The sequence below is a fragment of the Protopterus annectens genome, chromosome 6.part1 (assembly GCF_019279795.1).
Source record: "Protopterus annectens isolate FY-2018-M chromosome 6.part1, PAN1.0, whole genome shotgun sequence".
In the NCBI taxonomy this organism is placed as follows: domain Eukaryota; kingdom Metazoa; phylum Chordata; order Ceratodontiformes; family Protopteridae; genus Protopterus; species Protopterus annectens.
Window position 1 is genome coordinate 21,308,646 of NC_056738.1, and position 21,967 is coordinate 21,330,612.

General features: G+C 38.3%; 1 protein-coding gene across 2 annotated transcripts in view; it reads right to left on the reverse strand.

The window, feature by feature from the left end:
* The window catches only part of LOC122805364 (mitogen-activated protein kinase kinase kinase kinase 2-like), a 1,562,336-nt gene that overhangs the window by 110,722 nt on the left and 1,429,647 nt on the right, over window positions 1-21,967 (reverse strand). For both annotated transcript variants that reach the window (XM_044075456.1, XM_044075455.1), the window contains one exon: window positions 13,800-13,870. In XM_044075456.1, the coding sequence (XP_043931391.1) occupies window positions 13,800-13,870 (71 nt within the window). The remainder of the gene's footprint in view (window positions 1-13,799; window positions 13,871-21,967) is intronic.

Here is a 21,967-nt window from a genome sequence, read left to right on the forward strand (position 1 = left end):
TGACAGGTGATGGAAAGAACCCAAGAGTCTAAAATGATGAGACCCCAATTTGGAAGACAAAGGGAGAGCCGAAGGGACAAAGGAACCTGGTCTAAATGTGTGTGTGTGTGTGGGGGGGGAGTAAATTGTTAAAAGACAAGCAGGCTTATCAGATAAAGGAGGCTTCTGAGCACAGAAATTGGAGAAACCTTAGCAGAGGGGCCTGCCTTCCACTCTTTCTGCCCTTAGATGCCAGGCGGGGTTGCCTGAAAACAAAAGCAGACCTAGAAGGATAGCTCCTCTGGAACTTAGGGATAGGAGAGACAAAAATATTTTTAAGGTCTTGCAAGGCTTTGCCTGTCTTTTGAAGAGACTTTAACATGTCAGCAGCAGCAGTCCCAAAAAGATAAGTATTATCCAAAGGATCATCCAACAACTTGGCCTTAACATCTTCGGGAAGAGACTGGAGATGAAGTCAAGAATAATGCCTTATAACAGAAGACCAAGAAAGTAAAATAAAAAATAAAAATAACCTCAACGGGGCACTTATCTGGTGTTGCTAAATATTCAGTACAGCAACAAAGTGTTCAAACCACCTGGTAAAAATGGCGTTTGAACTGATGGCAAAAGATGTTCTAGGTAGCTGTGTCTGTATGTCCCTTTTATGCCCTACATTCTGTGTGGGGAGCATAAATGTGATGCACAGCACAAACAAGATCTCCTTTAAGCTTATTTATACTGAACGAGTGACGGGCTGCCAGGGCAGGACATCCCTTCTGTACCGAATACTGCAACAGTGATACAGAAGGACATCTACAATAACTACACATGAATTACTAAAGCAATATCCATATGAATAATTCTAACAATACCCATATATATGGGGATATGAAAACATGAAGTATTTAGGCATATGAATTAAAAAGGATTCTGTTACAGCAGCTAAGAATATGTAGGAATAGACTAAGAAGATGATTACTAAAAAATAAGATATTAGAAACTAATGGCCATGGACATGGACAGTAAGATACAGGCAGTGATAATGTTTTTAGTTCCTTTGACCCTCTATATAGCCCAGACATACTTTTATTAGCTAGAGGAAAAGCTGCAGGCAGAAATTAACAAACAGATGAAGGACTTCATTTGAGAAAGGTGGAGACAGCAAGAGTAAAGTGGGATAAGTTGATTCTTCTTGTAAAACAGAGTGGATTAGGACTGCCTGTTTTAAAGAGATACTTCAAAGCTAAACAGATGAGACTAATATGTAATTAGCACAAGCAGAGGGATATAGATCAAAGTGCAAAAAGGTGTGTGGAATGAGGTGGAAATATGAAGGACGCAGTGAGATTTGGGTTTTGGAAACAAGCCCTTAAGAAGAAGAGAAATAATTATACAGAATATTAAATTTATAAACTGGCAGACAAAATTATAAAGACTAAACCAGTGAGAAAGGAGATACTGCCAACAGGAATGCATGGAACTATGGGTACAAAGAACAGATAAAAGATGGCAGGCAGCAGCTTGAAGGAATTAAAGTAGCCATACTACTAGTAACAAATAAGTTGGCAGGGAAAAGTGAGAGAGAGTTGCATGAAGCCAAGCACGTGTTTGATCTACAAATCATAAAGTGCATTCCCTATCACAGATTGCTAGAAGAATATAAACAGAGAAAGAGAAGTACTGAAAGAAATACGAGCTCTGGTAAAGACTGAGTGACAGCAAGGAGAGAAGATCTATCTTAAAAGGGATAATTAGTAAAGCACATAAACATACTGCATAAGAATCAATCAGGTAAGATTTAAAAAGATTGAAAAAGACAGATTACAAAAGAATAATGGATGGAAATTTCTAAGGGTCCAGGTATACTAAGAGGTCCAGAAGATCTAGGATATTTGCACTGAAATGTCTACACAGGCAATAGCTTAGCAAGGGTGGGACAAAGGAGACAGCCTCCCTAGGCACAAGGTGTTAGAGGGCATGATCGGGAAATGCCAATCTATCAAACATGTAGTACTGTTATGCATTTCTGTATGTGCAGAAATGAATTTCATACTGGCTTTTGGCAGTACTGAAGTGCTTCAGCTCTTCATGTGGGGTATACATTGTATCAAGACACTTTCTACAGTTTTAAAAGCAGAAGTTCTCAGAAGTCCTCTCTCTCTCTCTTTATTCCTTTGCTCCTCAGCTTGGGACCGATGAGCAAGGGCAGGGAGTAGAAATGGGAACTGGGCTCATGAGTTATAGAAGTGTCAGTTAGAGTGCGGATCTTATTTATTAGCTGAGGGGAGCCAGGTGCTGAATGAGTCAGCTATGGCTCTATACACAGGGACAATACTCCAAAGAGACTTCAGAGGATTTTCCCTCAAGTGGAGAGTGCTGTAGATGTGAAGAGAATGAGACAGGAAAATCAGAACGCATTTTCTGGGAATACGCTGACTAAATTAACTTTAAGGACTTCTTATGAAATGTCCTCATGCAGTTCTTAGGCATTGTATTATACTAAATATGGGACAATGCTATTGAGCTGGAGTTTATGTTTAGAATTGCTGAAGTGTAGTAACACCTTATTAAATATACTATTACTAGCACTCAAAAAATCATTCACATAAAAGTGAAAATCAAAAATTAAAACAGGAAATGAACTATTGAATATAATACAGGAAATAAAAGTCTAAGAGATATGATCACTGAAAGATGGATGATTAGTAAATTTCATTAAACAAAACAGTACATTTGGGAGCAATGTGTGTAAAATAATGCTCAAGTTGATGATTAAAATGAGTAGGCTGGTAGGAAATGAAAAGTATATGAATATATTGTAATGTACAAGAACAAAATGATGATGGAGACTATACGCATGCTACATGTACAGGATAATGGAAAATATTTTCTTTTCATTGTTACTAATATATATGAACTCATGTTGCAAATCAACAATGTGATGAGAAAGTTGTTAACAAAAAAAAAAACATTGTTAGATTCCAGTACAATAGAGAATTTCTGACTTGTTTCTAACCTTCCATTTTTGGGAAAGGTTAGTGAGAAGTTAGAATATGAACAGCTGTGTTCCTAATTGTTATCTCAGAATCCTTTGGAAGCCTTTGGATTCCTTTTTATCTATTTATATGTAACAAATCAGTATTGAGCTGAGGTGTTGTATTCCATTTTGGTCCTACTTGAGCTCTCAGCAGTCTAACAGGACAGGCCACTGGAGCACATTAAGATCTAATGCCATACTTCTAATACTCTACCGAGTAGTCTGCCTTTTACCTCTAGGTTAATTTTTCGTGTGATGATCTCTGGAGTGATTTCTTCAGACTAATACCTTATGGAGAGCAGGGTACTGCAGGTTTCATTCTGGCTCCTCTTTTGCTCACTGTATAAATCTTACGTTTCAAACTGATTTGGTAAGAAAATACGGTGGATATCAGTAATGAATAGATGATATTAGGCTATAAGTCTCCTCTTCAGATTAGGTGTCCAATTTTACCACCTTGGAAGACTGTCTGGACACCATCAACAAATAGACAAGAAATAGTCAAGTTAACATCAGTCATACTAGAAATGAACTTATGGTGATGCATGCTATTATTTACTTCTCATAGATTTCATTCTTAACCCTCCTCTTTAGAGTTAATCAGAATTTATCCCCAAGGAGAAAGATCTTGGGATACTCTTGATAATGTGTGGATACTGAAGGGAACAGGAAACCCTGGCTATCAGAACATCATGCTTCCATTTAAAGAATGTTATCTAGAACAAACACCTTCTTTCTGCAGACTTGGCAACACTTACGCATACATGAACTTATGTCTTCACTGCTGTAGTGCTTTATAACTGCAGCATCTCAGATACACATCTTGCACACCTGAAGTGAGTCTACAATTTTGTGGCCAGGATTTGACCAAGTCTGCCATGTTCTGTCATATGACCTCTGTGCTATAGAATATGAGCTGGCTGCCTACCACTCTTAGATCCATTTTTAAGGTCTTACTTTTTATTTCCTAAGCCCTGCATAATCTGGGTCCTGTCTGTCTGAAAGAGGTGGTGGTGCTTTATGCTCCTTTTCACCCACTCAGTACATCAGGTGACCAGCTACTGGTTGTTCCCAAAATCAAGTTAAAAACACCTAGCAAAATTCTTCTGCCTACTCTGCTCTTGCTCCTTAATATTAACTACCTTTCTTGATTAGGGCTTGTGAGATAAAGGCTTCCTTTGGGAGGTCCCCTCAATATTACCTTTTATGAAGGGATTGTCTGAACCTAGGGTAAATTTAAGCACAATTACTTAGTGATAATTTGTCCTGAGTTGATCCTTATGTTGCCTTTAACTGAACTGTTACTCTATTTGTATTTTATTTTATACATGTAATTATTTACTTATCTATATATCTGTGTGTGTGTGTGTGTATATATATATATACATACATACATATATACACACACACACACACACACACACACACATATACATATGTGGTTCTATTGTGTATGATCAAACTAATTTAATGTCAAATTGAAAACACCAACAAAAAAAGTTCGAACATACACAATAACGGAAACAAAAAATATTGAATGAAATAATAACAACAAAGGAAAACTATTTCCTCTCCTGATATTAACACTAATCCCCCTTCCCCTATAACACCACTCTCAAGTTTGTCTGAATAGCTGAATAGTGGCAGTGTTACAGGAAGGTTTTTATGAAGTTAAGTGTAGGGTTAGGGTTGAGGGAAGGGACAGTGTTAGGATTAGCAACCACTACTAAAGAGGCCATGGGGGCTCTGCCTGGTGGATCAATCCACCTGCTAGGTTAAAATTAACAAATACATAAAATGCGTACATACATGCATACGCAGGGTTTTGCATCCAGGAAGAAAGAGGTCATCATTTCTTTCTACTCTTCCCTCATTAGATCAATTATCGAGTATAATGCCTCATTTGACATGTACCTCACTAAACACCTGCAACAGCTGGAAAGGCCACAAAAGTACCTCATGAAGAGGATCCTAGGCCTTAAACACATGCCTTACATGGACAGACTCAAAAAACTCCCACTTTTCTCTCTCTCATATTGTCTATTAAGAGGCGATCACTGCTTGACTTACAAAGCCATGCCCGACCCAGCCCTGTTAAAAATGTTACACCTAAAGAAATCCCAATCTCTCCGCACCACATGCTCCAGGGACCTCAACCTCATTACCACAATCAACAGAACATGCTGGAGGGACAGGTTCATAACCCACAGACTACCCATGCTATGGAACAGACTTCCCATACATGTCAAACAGAGCACCTCACTGGCCCTTTTCAAGAGAAATCATGATGAGTGGATGGGAAATGGAAAGTTTACCCCGGGGATCACTCCAGTGGCTCTGCTTGATAGAGGCACTGGGAATTAATGGCAGCATGATACCAGGGCACTTCTATGGGCTAGGCTTGTAAAGGCTCCAGGGCCATTGACCTAGTATACACCTATGAACCTACACAAATAAGAAGTCTGATACACAGGCAGTAAACATACTGTTACAATACTGAAAACCCTGTTGATCTGACGAAAGAGTGTCACCTTTTGAAAGTAGTTCTGTAATCTGCCTACAGATTATTTTCCGAGGTTATTTTTGAAAAGTGTGAAATATTTCAATGAGTATAATGAGCTCCCTATCACAAGTGCAAGGTACCCTGTGTGAGAAATAAAACTGCGATTAAGAAAAAAAAATGGCACATTTCAGAACTAGCTGTTATTCTGTTAAAACAGATGTGTCCCGACAACCCTGCTCACTATACATGCTAACTCAGATTACTGTACACAAGAGTAGGGGGAATACACCAAGGCACAATAACCTCACATTTAACATGCATCTCTGCATTCACATTTGTAGGTCCTTTATTCTGGGGATTATAATTAAAGTCCTCAGATTTTTAACAGGCCACCCAGTCTAAAGCCGAATGGACATTTGAGGTTTGTAGTTCAAGTAGCTAGATAAATCGGTGTCATGAACAGTCATCCAGACTATTGTCTCATCATTCCTCAAACAAAAATTAAGGAGGAAAAAAATCACTAAAGATGAAGAGCAAAAAAAAAAAATGCAGACATACTGCTAGAAATTAAAGAAAACAGAAAGCTCATCCATTCATTCATTCCCCTTAAACAGCTCCACTATCAGGACTGTTTAAATGAAGCTCACTGAATGCTGGCAATGCTTTTCCCGTACTCTACTCCCACCTGTTCATCATTGCTGACTGTTCCCCCTAACTTCTTGTAACTGAGGCAGCCATCTCTTCACCCCAGCCTCACTACAGGCTTGGGTTCTGAGCACAGAAGTCAAGTGAAAGGCTATAAAGTAAGCTTTAGGACACTTTGGTGAGTGAGACGAATAGCTTCTTTAATTTGAAGCAGAAGGGAGGGTTGTTTGGATCCAGGCCTGCGGCTGTTTTAGTCTGGGCACTGTGTAGGGAAGATGTGTGTGAAGGTGGTTTCTGAGAATAGAGGTGAAGCTGTGTAAAGAAACAGCAGAGGTGTTCTGCAGTTCCTTCAAGGTGACAGGATTTTGGTATCAGGACAAAATTACTGAGGAGATGTACTGATGTTTTGGGGCTAAGATTTTTCATTCCCAGTCAAATTATCTTTGCTGTCCTATGTGGTAAGTACTGTTTTTATCTAAAGTACATGGGCTTAGCTGTTTTGACCAATATCTTGTACTTTCTTACATAGCAGCTTCAGTACCAGAATTTGTCCAGTTTCTCAAGATATTTTCCTTGGATTTCACCATAACTCATTTTTATTTGGTAAAGCAAGAAAAACAGACACCCCTAATTCTCTTTACATTAAACAGGAAGAGCTTACTCTGGATATTGCACTTAGGACTACAGTAAAGCAAGGAGGGGGACAAGCAATACGTACATTGGCAGAAAAGTGCTGCTTTGCATGAGTAGTGAACAGGAAATGCATACTCTTCTTCATTCTTTGATGAGAACGGGAAAAATCTTAGTTCTGTTACAGGACTCTGAAGAGACCATTGGCCAGTGGTCACATGACAAGCTTCTATAGACATGTGCTTTGACAACTATCTGGAGTACTAGTAGCAACATAATCAGGTAAATAATAATAATTTAGGGAAACAAATGACCTATAAAATATTACATCTACTTTAGTTTGAAGATAAGGTCAGGTAAAAGAAGATAAATGCAATCAAGAGAAACTGTTTTGTATATCTTCCTTAAATAATATGAACAGCTACTTACACATACATTCAGCATTAAATAATGCATGTGCAAAATTCTGAAAGAAAGCTCTGCAGGTAGATTTTTGCTAGTATTCTTACTTTTACAACTACACCTGCATTTTACCAAGGAGTTTGAGCTCTGCAAGCAGCACATTGTTTACACTCTAGTAATGTCAATAATTTTCAGTGTGACTGGTGTTTAAATTCAGCAGACTTGTTAAGTTTTATAATCTAATCATTTCAAAGTTAAATCTGCGTTTGTTAGCAAAGTTAATTTTAATATTTCATTCCTGTCGCTCGTCCCTCTCTAGTATAGATGACGAATAGGCAGGGTAATTCGTTTATATGCTTTATTACATGAAAACACATCAGGATGAACAGCAGCATCACAAAATATAAACAAACTGATTAACTGACAGACTATACCGACATGCATGCTTACATCTCAACAGCTTACTACAAAATGGCAGTCAGGCTCGCACGTGCTCAGTATTTATACACTTGTGCAAGCCCTTGGAATGCTTCTTAAAGACATACACACATATTGATCTACATCCTCCCTCTTAAGTATATTGACCTCAGTGATATAACATTAGAACAAGACATGCAATAATAGAGACATTAAAAACAAACACAATGTTCATGTTCAAGTTGCCATGCATCTGTAACATGGTTTGGAAATGGGACTTGATCTAGTAATATAGTAATTAAAATGGGTTTAAAAACAGGAACAGTCTTCTGTGAACAACTCATAGGTTCATAGGTTCATACTAGGCTATCTGCCCTAGGGCATTTATAAGCCTAGCCAGAAAGTGTTTGGCTTTCACCACCCATTTTAAATTTATTTTTCTATGCCCTTTTTCGAGGTTAGTATACTGTGCCTCTGTCTAACAGTGACACAGAAGTGATACCCGGGGTAAACCTACGATCTCCCATCCACTCATCAAGATTCCTCTTGAAGAGAGTCAATGAGGGTCTCTGCCTAACCTGGACTGGGATTTTATTCCAGAGTGAAGGGAGCCTCTGGGTTATGAATCTGTCCCTCCAGCATGTCCTATTTATTTCAGTGCTGAGGTTCAAGTCTCTCGAGCGCGGAACTTCAGGATTCATCTCAGGAACAAGGATATTTATTGGAATGTTCTCTGGAACTGAAACACCAGACAACTTACTCTGAGATCTAGAGTCTTTCTCACAGGCTGTATGCTGTGGTACAGGCTTGGACACTGCCATCAAATGTTTCCAATTCCGCCTAAACTCTACTCCTTGTGATTCCACAATGTAGGATCTCGGCTCTGGACAAATACTCTTCACAACTTCAATCATAACCTTTGCATGTTTGCCTACTCAGTGTCTCTCCTTCATGTAATGGATTGAGTGATTTGCTGGACTTATTATAATAACACTTCTGGGTTAAGTGCTTTTTGGTTAGATGCACTTTTACTAGTCTGTGATTCGTAGCACTTGGAACCAATAAACTACTGCTGACTGGTAACGTAGTTCTGGTTTGTCTTGACAGAAGTCTCTGAGCAGGTGAACCAAGATATTTATCACGACGAATATTTATGAGATTCAGGAAAACATCATTATTGTCTTGTTTCGACTTCTCTCTGCCGAATCATTTGACTGTGGATACTCAGGACTACTTGTAACATGAATAAAGTCCAACTCATTGGCAAATCTTTTGAATTGTAGGCTTGTAAACTGTGTACCATTTTCAGAAATGACTTTGTGCGGACTCGACCATGGTAGTCCAGGAATCTGGTTTAGCTGAAGTGGTTCTTTCTGTTGATGCGGCTTAGCACTATTACATACAGAACAAGATTATAGCATTATCTCAATGTCCTGTGACATAGAGGGCCAAAATACTAACCCTCTTGCCCTTCTTTTGGTAAAGTCTGCTCCTGGGTGGCCAAGATATAAAACAGCAATGTCCTCCTGTTGCAAGGACTTTGAAACAATAACGTTAGAACCTTTCAGAACGATAAGAATACCATTGTCACACAAAATCTAATCTCTATAAGGAAAATAAGGTTGCACTTCTTGCAATAAACTAGACTGTTTTGAGGGCCATCCTTGTTTGAAAAAGTAGTTGAGCTTCTGTAAAACTGGATCTGTGGTTGTATGACTTATAAGCTCATCAAGATGTGTGGAAGAAAGATTTCTCACTTCCATGACTTCAAAATCAAATTTCTCATTCTCATGCTGTTCAGTGGTAGCTATGGACGATCTGGATAAAGTATCAGCAAGATAAAGACGTCTGCCTTTCCTGTAGACATGACTGAAATTTTACTTTTGGAGTTTCAACATCATGTGTTGCAATCTGGCTGGAGCTGTATGTATTGGCTTTCTCAAAAATAGTGACTAGAGGTTGTTGATCGGTTTTGATCTGGATAGGTCTACCATAAATATAATCAAGGAACTTCGAACATGCAAACACAATTGCCAGGAGTTCTTTCTCTACCTGAGCATACTACATTTCAGTGTGGGATAGAGTTCTGGATGCATAGGCAACAGGCTGACTCTCTTGTAGAATAATTATGCCTAGACCAAATTTCGAAGCATCACATGAAAGAATAACTGGTTTGTGAACATTACAGTATCAGAGTCGGTGGACTGGCAATTTTCTGTTTCAGGACATCAAATACTCTATGGTGCTGTTCCAACTATGACCAGGACACATCTTTACTTCTCAGCTCTCTGAGTGGTGCTGATATTTGACTCAAGTCTGGAATGAACTTGCCTAGGTAGTTAACCATGCCAAGAAAACGTTGCATGACTTGAACATTGTCTGGAGCTGGCACCTCAAGAATAGCAGTTTGCTTAGAAGGGTCTGGTTATAAGACAGAATTGGTAACTAAACGGCCAACATAAGTGACTTCTCGTAACCTGAATTTGCATTTCTGAGGATTCGGCTTAAAGATTCACTTACAAGCTCTTTCCAGAACTTTCCTAAGGTTTCTGTCATGCTCAGCTTCACCATTACCTCCTACTAGTATACAATGTACTATAATAACACACGGATACTCAGAAAAAATTTGCTCCATTGCAGATTGAAAGACTTCACTGGCTGAATTTATCCCAAATGGCATTCTCAAAGATCTGTACCTGCCAAACAGAGTACTGAAAGTGGTTAGCAATGGAGAATTCCAGTCAAGCAAAATTTGTCAAAATGAACTCTTTTCTTCTAAGACAGAAAAAAGTGGCATTTGACATAAGTGCTGCAACTTCTTCGCTGTACGCATTGGATGATGAGGTCTTTTTAGTGCCTTGTTCAAATCTCATGGATCAATACAGATTCTGATATCATCTGAGCTTTTTTTATGAGCTATCACCATGGAAAATACCCATTCAGTTGGTTCATCAAATCACATTGTATTGCACCATTTTCTCTAGCTAGGTTTTGACTCTGTTCTGCATAGTTACTGGAACTTTCCCGGCTGGGCTGACATCTGGGTCTAACTTCATGGAATACACAACTGGAAGCTTGCCTAGTTTGTCTCTGAAGAGATCAGCATAGGTAGAGAAAACATACTGGCCAAAATTAGAATAGCGGTCTTTCAAGCTAACATGGTAGACTTCCTTATTAAATGAAAGTAGTCCCATTTTCAAACTGTCTCTGAGCCCTAATAATGACTGTACATCCCTTTTGACCACATAAAATAACAATTCATAGCTTCTCCCAGCAGAGAAACATGAAACATGAAAGCATTACTGAGCCTTCGGTTTGAATTTCTTCACCACCATAAGCAGCAAGCTTCAGCACTAACACACCATCAACATAAAAAGTAGGGTCACAGCTTTCTAACTGATCAACTCATTTCTTGAAATGTTTCCTTTTAATAAAAAAAATGTGTGGCTTCTGATTTCCAAAACCTTTTGAAATGATTTCACTTACTGCACTTGTGGCAATGTTGGCCATAAGCTAAGCATTTCTCTCTTCTAGACTCATGATTTCCACCACAATTACAACACTTAGCAACAAAACTTGGTGGACATGGGCCCTCACCCTTATGCTTGTTTGCTGACTCATTCTTGTACTTCACTGAGACTGTGTGAACTCTGGAATTTGCTAGAAAGCTCTGAGGTATACCAGTGAGTGCTGCAGGAGTTACAGTTGCTGCCATGTGCTTGGGCCTGTTTCTTTTAACCATGTGCTGCATACTATCAACATTGCTCTTTGAAGTTACTGAAAGCACGCACTTCTCATTTGTAAGCATATCTGTGTGCTTTTCTGTAAGCTCATATCTCCGACAAATCTCAAAGGCCTTTTTCAGAGTTAAATCACTGTCACAAAGCAAAATCTTTCTCACAGCATCATCTTTAATACCACACACAAGTCTGTCTTATCAACTCATCCCTTAAATCACCAAAGCTGCATGTTTTAGCTTTGTTTCTCAAATCAGTTATATATATGCTGCAAAATTTTCACCAGGCTTTTGATCCCTAGTATAAAATAAGTGCCTTTCCATTGTAATATTTGTTTGGGGGTTACACATTTCTCTAAATTTACATCTTAAGCACTCAAGGTCTTCCCTTGACTCAGCTGGTACACTATATGACGGTTTCCCCCTCTCCTGCAAAGATGGGCAATCCTTTTCTATGGCTTTTGAACCAGCTAAATTAAGCAGAATAAATGCCTTTGTATGATCATCTCTACTAGAAAATGGAGCCTGTATGAAAATACCGTACTCTTGCTCAAACACTCTTCAATTCTCTGCAATATTATTATCAAACACAAGTGGCCCTGGTTTTCAAAATCCATCTACCATTCCAACAAATTATGGCCAAACACACTAAAACATGGCCCTTTATGATTATATATGAATAAACTTCTATATGTGCTTGTAACAATATTTAAATGCACAATAAACACTTTGAAACACTGTACTTTGCAAAATATTCCTTGAAATGGTTTATTTTGTGAAATAACTATACTGTTATACTACACAAGCATGCAAATACTTCATGCACTTCAGATATCTCGAACAGCTTTAATCAATATGAAAAAGTAGAGCTGAGTGAAAAAATGCAGTTGTTTTCTTTATTTTATTTGTTTTGTGCAATTTGGACTTTATTTCAAACATTTTCTGTAGCATTTCAAATATTTCTATCAATATGTCACAGTTTTGGACATTTAATTTGCTTAGAATATCGTTTAGAGCTTTCTGAATGCTTAGTTTCATATTTTACGGATAGGAAATCATTTGAACAAGTTTTAATACCTGACATTCATTTCTGACCTGTTTTGCGAGTTATATGTGCAGTAGGGATGATTCACGCCTCTATATTGCTCCAATCCTAACGGAGTGCATCTTGGTCTTGGAATCTGGAGAAACTGGATCCCATTCTGACACCATGTCGTTCATTCCTCTCTACACAGATGACGAACAGGTGGGGTAGTTCATTTATACACATGAGGATGAATAGCAACATCACAAAATATAAACTGATTAACTGACAGACTACACAGACGTGCATGCTTACATCTCAACAGTTTACTACAAAATGGCAGTCAGGCTTGCACGTGCTGAGTATTTATATACTTGTGCAAGCCCTTGGAAAGCTTCTTAAAGACATACACACATACTGATCTACAATTCCGTTTAAAAATCTTGTAAATGACTGATCACATTGTGCTATCTTTTCACAAGCTATTTAATTGTATTACAGTAAGCTTTGCATTCTTCACAACAGTTTTGCTTGTAATATTGATGAAATGTTTAATGTTCCGTTTAAACTTCTATTTTACATATTTTTGAGATAGTTAAACAGTCAGAATTGTCATCCATCATCCAGGCATTTAACAAAATTAATTTTGTTCTGGATACATTGTACATTAATGTGTGTTATGTTTATGCCCTTGACTGCATGAGGAAAAAATACTGGGAGGTATGCAGTAGAGAGCATTTACTAGAGACTGCAGAGTATAAGGGTATGGACTGGGGTTTGCTTCAAGCATGTACTGGGCTCATTATCTCCAGACATATTTAAATTAATAATGCGCGGGGGCGACACATTTCAGTTTGTGTAACTTTATATAAGATGCCTTCAGATACATACAACAGGTATGGCTTTAAGTGGAGACAGACAAAACAGATGCTTCTCACCTCCATGAGACAACTGTGGGACAAAGGAAAAGTTCTTGTAGAAACTAAGAAAATGCACATTTTCACCTGATGAGAAACGTGGTAAAGTTGCCAGCACAGGTTGAGAGGAAAATAGGAGAAAGAGTGGTGAGAAAAGGCAAGTAAAGGAAACGACACGGGAGAGTGATTCATGTTAACGGCACTGGGCAGAGAGTGCCGAGACACAAACTGAAGGCAGATCCTCTTACTTAGTCTCCCACTTTCTCTCTACCTTGAGAAAAAAGATAAATTCTCTTACATATTCTTACTTCCCCAACTCTTTTCTATGACACTTTCATTAAGTGGACTGTTCATTATTTCATGATTATAAAAAACATCCAGCTACTTAAATTATAACGTACATCGGTAGCATTCATTTGCTATTTGCACAGTTTTCCCAAATACATAAACAAAGCCTGCAAGAGGCAAGGAAAAAATGTTGACGCTTATACAGCTGATATTAACTTTACCTCATTGGCATGTAGACTACGTCCCTGCATTCCATGTTTCCAGAATGCCAGAACACTGTCTTGAAGACAAACTGGATAAGGAAGTAAAAGAAGAAAAAACATACACTGTCAGCACCTTGAAACTAACAGATAACATTTTTTTTTCCAATTTACAGCACATCTAGAATATTACAAGGCCTGCAGTTCAAACATATCTGTAGATACACTAAAAAGCAATTACACAAATCAATTTCAAAGCACATGAACTATAAACTACTTTTTTTACTGGGAAACTGATTTGTTTTCTCCCAGTCTTAAATTATCCTCTTTCTGGGAGGAACTAAGCAAACTGATAAAATGTAAAGAGAAAAAATAATACTTTGCATGAAATTAAATAAATGCAGTAAGGAAAGGGGCAACATTTCACAGTTGCAGAAATATCTGAGAAACGTTAGGCTACTTTGTTCACATCTGTTTACTGATGGGTAAACAGTACATATATTTTTTATTTATACGTTCTAATGTTGCACAATTTGAATATTCCATTTCTATTACATTCTGATCTTAATTATGACTTATTGATTAACATTCAATTTTAAGTGAAAAGTTCATTGTATTTCACCTTAACTTACACATGGCCAAAAAAGAGTCCAATTAAAATTTACAAAGCACATTATGATACATTAGTCTTGGCAAAAAATGCAATATGAAGACATTCTTTATAGCATATGATATCAAGTGTGTCTTCTTGCTAATAAAGACTTGTGATTCATGTTTGCTGGTAATTTTTCATGCACTTTTTCTAGCCCTAGTTGTCAAAGTTACAAAAGTTTCCGAAACTGTGGTACACACACCACTGAAGGTAAGAAACATGATTCAAATTCAAGTGGTATGTGGGGCAAAAGAAATACTTCTATATTTGAAGATGGTATCTGTAAAATGTTGGCATATTTAGTACAGTTTTTCATTTTGGAGCAATAAATACCTTTTCTCTTTGCCCTTGATATGACCATATGCACTGCAGCTGCACTACAGTTTTCACAGAAATATACATTTGTGTGAGGTGGGTGGCCACGGTGGTGCAGCGGTTAGCCTGGCCGCCTCACAGCAAGAGGTTCACCGGTTCGATCCTTGTCTGGGGTGCCTTCTGTGCGGAGTCTGCATGTCCTCCCTGTGGTTGCGTGGGTTTCCTCTGGGTGCTCTGGTTTTCTCCCACATCCCAAAGACATGCTGTAGGTGGATTGGACATACTAAATTGACCCTAGGTGTGAGTGTGTGCATGTGTGTGCCTTCTGTGGAAGGTTGGGCGCCGGGCTGGCAACTCGACACTGTAAAAGTCCACTGCCAATCATGAGCGGATGGTGATCTGCTGTGGCGACCCCTAACCGGGAAAAGCCGGAAGAAGAATACATTTGTGTGAGGCATGATTTTTAAGTAGTGGTTATTGTTAAAAGTAAATCATTATCATTACATCTTGGTTTAACACCTTCTGCCTTCCCATGATCTGGTCAGATTTTTTTCCATTAGTAATGACTTCCCTCTGAGGACCAGTAAAGGTCTCACACTTAGAAGGTGCTGACAGAGGTGACAGAAGAATACATATGCTACAATGCTCATTGCTCTCTCTAGTTCTACACACAATGGTGCCTTGCAGTGCTATGGCTTGTGGTACACAAAATATTACTGTTGGTACTAAAGCAAGTATTACTACAGAATCCAAATAAGAAACATTTTAAAACTTACAAAAATATACATCTATGTACAACTCATAAAAGTTGAATGCAGGGAGGGATAGGAAACGTTCCTGTTATAGTGAGGTTTCCTTTAAAATCTACTGTTATGATACGTACTTTACAAAACTGTAACCATATTTCTCTGTGTTGGCCACCATAACAGTTAATCATTACATTTGGGTCGAGTCCAAAGAAGTACATTCTTAACCCTGGGAGGAAGACACTTAGAGGATCTCCTGTAGCATAGCCATAGAAAAACCTGTTCTACCCTCTGAACTGTGCTTCCAGTTTGGAATGTTTGGTAATAATGTGCACATTACAGCTCCCATTTGAAATGTCCACACTCTAAATGCCAAGTGCCAAAAAGCAGAAAAAAAAGACTGAAAACACAGTAGAAGAGTAAATCTCAAAAATCACCCTTCTTTAAACTCCTTTTTTGCAGGGGGGGGGGGATCTCTCCCCACACCCCCCAAACTTATATATACCAACTCTAAGATTGCCATACCTTGCAGAAGAGGGAATATTTTGAGAAATGGCATCTTGGACTTGGTATCTACAAGTCCGATCTTTTGGCCTTTCAGTCTCCATATTTTTGGACTCACTCTAGCGGGATCCAACATTTCAAATGGCTACTACACACTGCTACATGTGGCAGCTTTCAAAATATTGCAAGCTAAAATATTTCCAAAATAACTACTGATGTTGTTCCTGTCCTAGAAGAATGTGCTCTAGCAGTGCACTGCACAGGTTTCAGTATCAGTTCAAGTTAGTACTGCAGTTTTATCCAAGCAATGTTGCAATTAAACACACATTAAAAAAACAAACATAAAATCAATTAAAACATAGCAAAAGGCAATGCAATTGGCTATTCACATACTGATTATTCAGTTATAGGCAAGGGCTCCCTGTTTTAATTCCTAGACATACAACTGTGAGTCCTGAAAATATAGAAACCAACCAGAGAAACTAGAATAGAAAAACAACTATCAAAGATCAGTATTCTCCTTTAAAGTTACTTTTTTTTTTGGGGGGGGCACACACCCCTACTACTTACATATACTTACTCCAAGACTACCATTCCTTGGATAAAAGGGAATACGCTAAGGCAAAGCAGCCTCGAACTTGGTATATCCAAGTTCAGGTTTTGGACATTCAGTCTCACTGTTCCGAGTTTCAGAATTCTAAATATTTAACTAAAGGCAAGCCTACATTTCTTCTTTTAAGACAAACAACTGCTATGTCTTTTTCAAGGTTTATATTCTCCTAATCACTTGATACATATAAAAGATTAGTTATTGTTTAAAGACACGCTTTCATTATGAAAAAAAAGGTTTCTTGAATATGCAAGCTTGTAATTGTAAAATCCTTCTGACGTTACAGCAACTAGGAAAAGTGTTTTCCAAGATACATATTTAATGTCCACTGTGACAGCTGATTCAACAGAAGGTAATGTTAAAGAAAATAGTGAGATGGACAGTTTGGCTTAAAGTAAACTTGGAATCCACTTTAGGCATAATAGAAGGATTAGTTCTCAAAGAAATACTGACCCTATGGAAAATGAGATAAGGTGTGACTCGCCATAAGTGCTTGAACTTCAATGCTTTTCTTGCAGAGGTCAGAGCAATCAGTAAAATTGTTTTCCATGTTTAGAACTTCAAGTCAGTCAGTTTAGCAGGTTCATCTGAAGTAAGTGTTAGCTTCTCTAACACAGAATTAAAATCGCAAGGAGGGGTCACCAGTTTTATTGGACGCTTCTTATGCAAACCCCTTTTTAAGAACATTTTGACATGAGACTGCATTAAAAGAGGATGACCCATGCATGGACAGACATGCTAAAATAGTTGATAAATGAACTTTGACAGAGTAAAAATAAAGGCCATAAAATAGTAATTCATACAAATACTGTAGAACCAGAGAACGACTAGTTCTGATTAGGTACTGGTTATGTTGCTGGTACCAACTAGAAAACCTTTGCCATTTGCTAATATATGATTTTCTAGTAGCAAGCTTTCTTGTTTCCATTAGTATCCACTGCACATCTTCAGTAAACAGATGCCTAAAAAGAAATAAGATGCTATCATCCAGGCAGTCAACTGAAGTTGATTGATGTCGGGGTGTATCAAACTTCCCTGTTCTTGTGTGAGTAAATCCACTCTGTGAGGAAACTTGTGGTAATTGCCCCTTCCCATTTCCAAAAGAAAGGAGAAATATGGCTGCCTGGGCCAGAAGGAAATCACCAAAAAAGGTCTTTGGGTATTTCTTCTGAATATTCAGAAGTACGCTGGATATTAAGTGGAACAGGTGGAAAAGTATACAAAGTGTACATTTCTTTTCCTGTCCAAGGAAAGAAAAAGGCCTCTGTTTTCCAGGCCTTCTTGCATGGAGTCCTGAAACAGAATCTTGCTAGTTGATTGTTCATAGAGGAGGCAAAGATGTCTACTTGAGGAATTCTCCACAGATGGGTCAAATCTTGGAAGACCCCCAATCTAGTTTCCATTGTTGAGGGTCTGCCCTATTCCTGCTCAGCTTGTCTGCCACACAGTTTTGCTCTGATGGAATGTAGGATGCCTGTAGAGTAACACTATGCTGTGAAGCTATATCCCAAGTGATCGTGGCTAGTCTGCAAAGGGGGTACAACCTCGTTCCCTTGCTTGCTGCTGTGCCACATGACTGTGGTGTTGTCTTTAACCATCTGAAGAGGACCAAGGGACCAAAGACAGTTCAGAGAGTTGTGTGCCTTGATCAGAGCAAACAATCTCCTTCATGTTTATGTGCTTACATCTGTCCTTGGTGTCCCACACCCCCTGCACATTATTCTTCCTGAAACTGCTCCCTGAGAAAAGTCTGAAACTTACTTATGAATGACTGCTTTGAAGCAGGAAGGGATAAAGGCACACCTGGTTTTAAGGACATATGTTGTCTCCACCAAAAGATTTCTCTTCTGACAAACCCTAGCACTGGGATTTGAAATGATAGAGGATGTTGATGCTGGAACACAAGAGATTTTAGAAACCACTGTATCTATCTCTCATGGAGTCTTGTCAGGGGTATCATGAGAATCACAGATGCCATGAGACTCAATATCCTGACGTATTCCTTCCCAGTAATCAAAGTTTGAGTGGAAAACCTGAGAAACAGATCTAGATAAAGATCTATTTTTTCCTGAAGAAAAGCTCCTTGAACTGATGTGTCTAGCTGACATTCCAGAAACATAATTGTGTGTGAAGGAGTCAAGAAAGACCTTTGAATGATCTCTTGGAAACCCAACTTGTGTACGTGAACTCTCAACCAAGACAGAGATTCCTCACACTTTGAAAAAGACTCTGCAAAGATAAGCAAGTTGTCTAAATATTGAAAAATATAGATAATTTGTAGCCTACAATGAGCTATAACTGGAGCCAGACACTTTGTGAACACTCCTGGTTTAGTGGATAGTCCAAAGGTAAGACAGAGAATTGATAATATGATCCAGATACAAAAAACCTTAAGAAACATCTGCAGTCTAGGTGAACAGGGATGGGATGATAAGCATCTTTTAAGTCTAGCACTGCCAGGAAACCTGAAAAAGGAAGAAGAGGTAACAGGTTGTGAAGTGACATCATTTTGAAATTCTGCACTATTACAAACAGGTTTAGAAAAAAAAGATCCAGAACTAGTTTCCAAAAATTTTCTTTCTTTGGCACTAGGAACATCCTTGATTAAAAACCCTTCCCCACCTGGGAAGTAGGAAATGGTTCTAGCACTCCTTGGGACAGCATATGACAAGGAATCGGTGGAAACAGAGTCTAATCTTGAGGGTGAAGAATGACCTCCTGGAAAGTAGGAATTTCTTCCCACTGCCATCTGTAAACTTGAATGATTTTCAGGACCCATTTGTCTGAAACTATCTGTTGCTTAACAGAAAAATGGAGATTCAGATTTTCTGGAAGAAAAAAGGGTTAGGGTTAGGGTGGGAGGGGTTTACATGTCTCTTGAATAACCATTTAGACTTGTTGTACTCTCCTTGGTTTTGGGAGGTTCAAGACTTCATTTTGAAACTTCCTTGCCATTTCTTCTTAAATGTCTATTTACCTGTATTTTGTTGAGACTATTTATTCTGTTTATTTTTGTTTATTTTTATTTATTTTTATTTATTTATTGAGTTTTTGAGCAAAACTGGATGAGGAGATAGAAAATCCATTGGAAAAATTGGAAAAGGAAGGATCTAAGAGACTCTATGGATAGACTTGCCCATTTCGTCACACTTTTTAATCACCTCTGCCGAACACTAAGGACTGGATTCATGAATGCCTACAATGAGTGTACACCGTTGTAAGTGAATAGACAAAATAAACATAACTCCAATCTTCTTTATACTAATTAAACATAACTGCAACTTTATTCATACTAATTTTAGCTTTCCTACTGAATTTCTTGCAACCTTAACTATCAAGGGGGATTCATAAAGGTTACCACAATGTGTAGACTATGTGCACACTTAGTATAATCTTTCTGAATGAATAGCCAGCACAAAAACTGTGGTAGGGATGTTCTTGAATGCAGCTGATGTACTTGTTATAGGAGTTCCTGAATCCAGCCCTAAATCGCTATTCATGGAAGAATTCAAAATCTCATTTTTTACATCATCAGGGAGGTTCTGAGAATGCAACCATGCAAACCTCCTCAAAACAGTACCAGTAGCCATAGACCTGGAAAAAGTAGCTGCCATACATACATTGTAAACAATTAGTAGTGATGTGTACAATACAAGAAACTAAGTTATTTAAAGCAGATTTTTCCTCCCAAGAAGAGACTGTAGATAAAACATTCCTCATACTTTCAAAATTTGGCAGCACAAACATATGAGCCTGACTATTCAAAATTCTGAAAAATCAAAGTTGCAGAAGTATACCTTTTTTTCCATACCTATTGATAAATTTCCCATCCTTATCAGAAAGAACAGGATAGGAAAATGTTTAGCAGCACCAGTGGGATCAACTAAAGATATGGGTCAAGTTTGGGAATACTGCACTAAAATGTAAAAGACTAAGAAACTTTATATATCCTACCTATCTTTTAAGGGCAGATGTCAGACTATATGGAAAGCTGCAGTCAGTAACACACACATCCTCTAAAGCAGACAGAACAGGAAGAATGGGTGTAGGTTCTGGAAAATCCTTCTGGCACAACTCATAATATTTTCTGAGGGACTGAGAAATAATCAATGCTCTCCCACTGGAAACACTGACACATTCTAGAAAAAGTCTTACAGAAAGACAATCCCCCACAGGAAGAATCAGAAATGAGACTCCTCAGAGTGTGAATAAGAAATCTGAGGGAAAGAATGTATCCGTCCCTGCATCTTCTTGTTCTGATACAGAATTTTGAATCTCTTCAGGAAAAGAGGAATCCCCTCTTTTCTTTACCAGAAACTACATTATAAGAAGGATCAATAGCCTGAATTAAACACTAAGCCAGACCTAGTAAACTATTCCCATCCGAAGAGAATTGAGTAGTAGACACATGCTTGGTTTTCCGTTTCATTTTGACAGGAAATATAAAGCCATCCGTGTTACTAATGACAGTAGCAGCTTCCCAAGTAATAGGCGCAGCATCCTCAAACAGGGAAAACTTCCCTGTTCTCCTAGAACAGCAAAAGTGGATCTCCCTTGCCCACTAAGGGTACCCCAACAGCCACAGAGGAGTTGGCTAATCGCCGGCCCATAGCAGTTGTAGGTGCTACACTGAGGGATCCAGGGTAAAAGATGAGTGGTCTGAGTTACAGCAAATGGCCACTGCAAAGTCAAGTGGCCACTCACCTGGGGCTGAAGCAAATTGTTAGCCTGCTATGGTGGCACATACTGGGTACTTATTTTTTTCTTTTTGTGGCTAGAAGAAGGACCGACTATTGGACCAGTAGTACGTTCCATGGTTAAGTCAAAAATGGTGCCTCAATCCTGAAGAAGACAAGCAGCAAGGCTGGTAAACACTACCAGTTCATAAAAGTTACTTTTTGACTGAAAAACACAGTAAAAAGCACTTAAAACACCATGGCAGCCCCACAAAAGTAATATAAACACAATTTCTCCACAGAAAAAAACAATGTTTTCAGTTACTATACACCATTTCTGAACTGACAGAAAAAATTAGTGCTCTGTTTAAAAGTCCATTACAATCTCAAGAGAGTCCATTAAAACACAAACACTACTAGCTTTAAAACATTTCTTGAAGAAGAAAGTAATAAAACATCATCAAAAACAAAACAAACTATATATATATATATATATATATATATATATATATATATATATATCTCGACAGGGCGATAGGTGCTTATCATGGTAACAAGGGTTAAATTTGGCTAGGCTTGTAACGGGCCTAGGCCATTAGCCTAGTAACTTCCTATGATCCTATGACAGCTATTACAGTCTTTACTAGCTAGGTAGAGATCACATTAACCTACTGGGTAAAGCTATT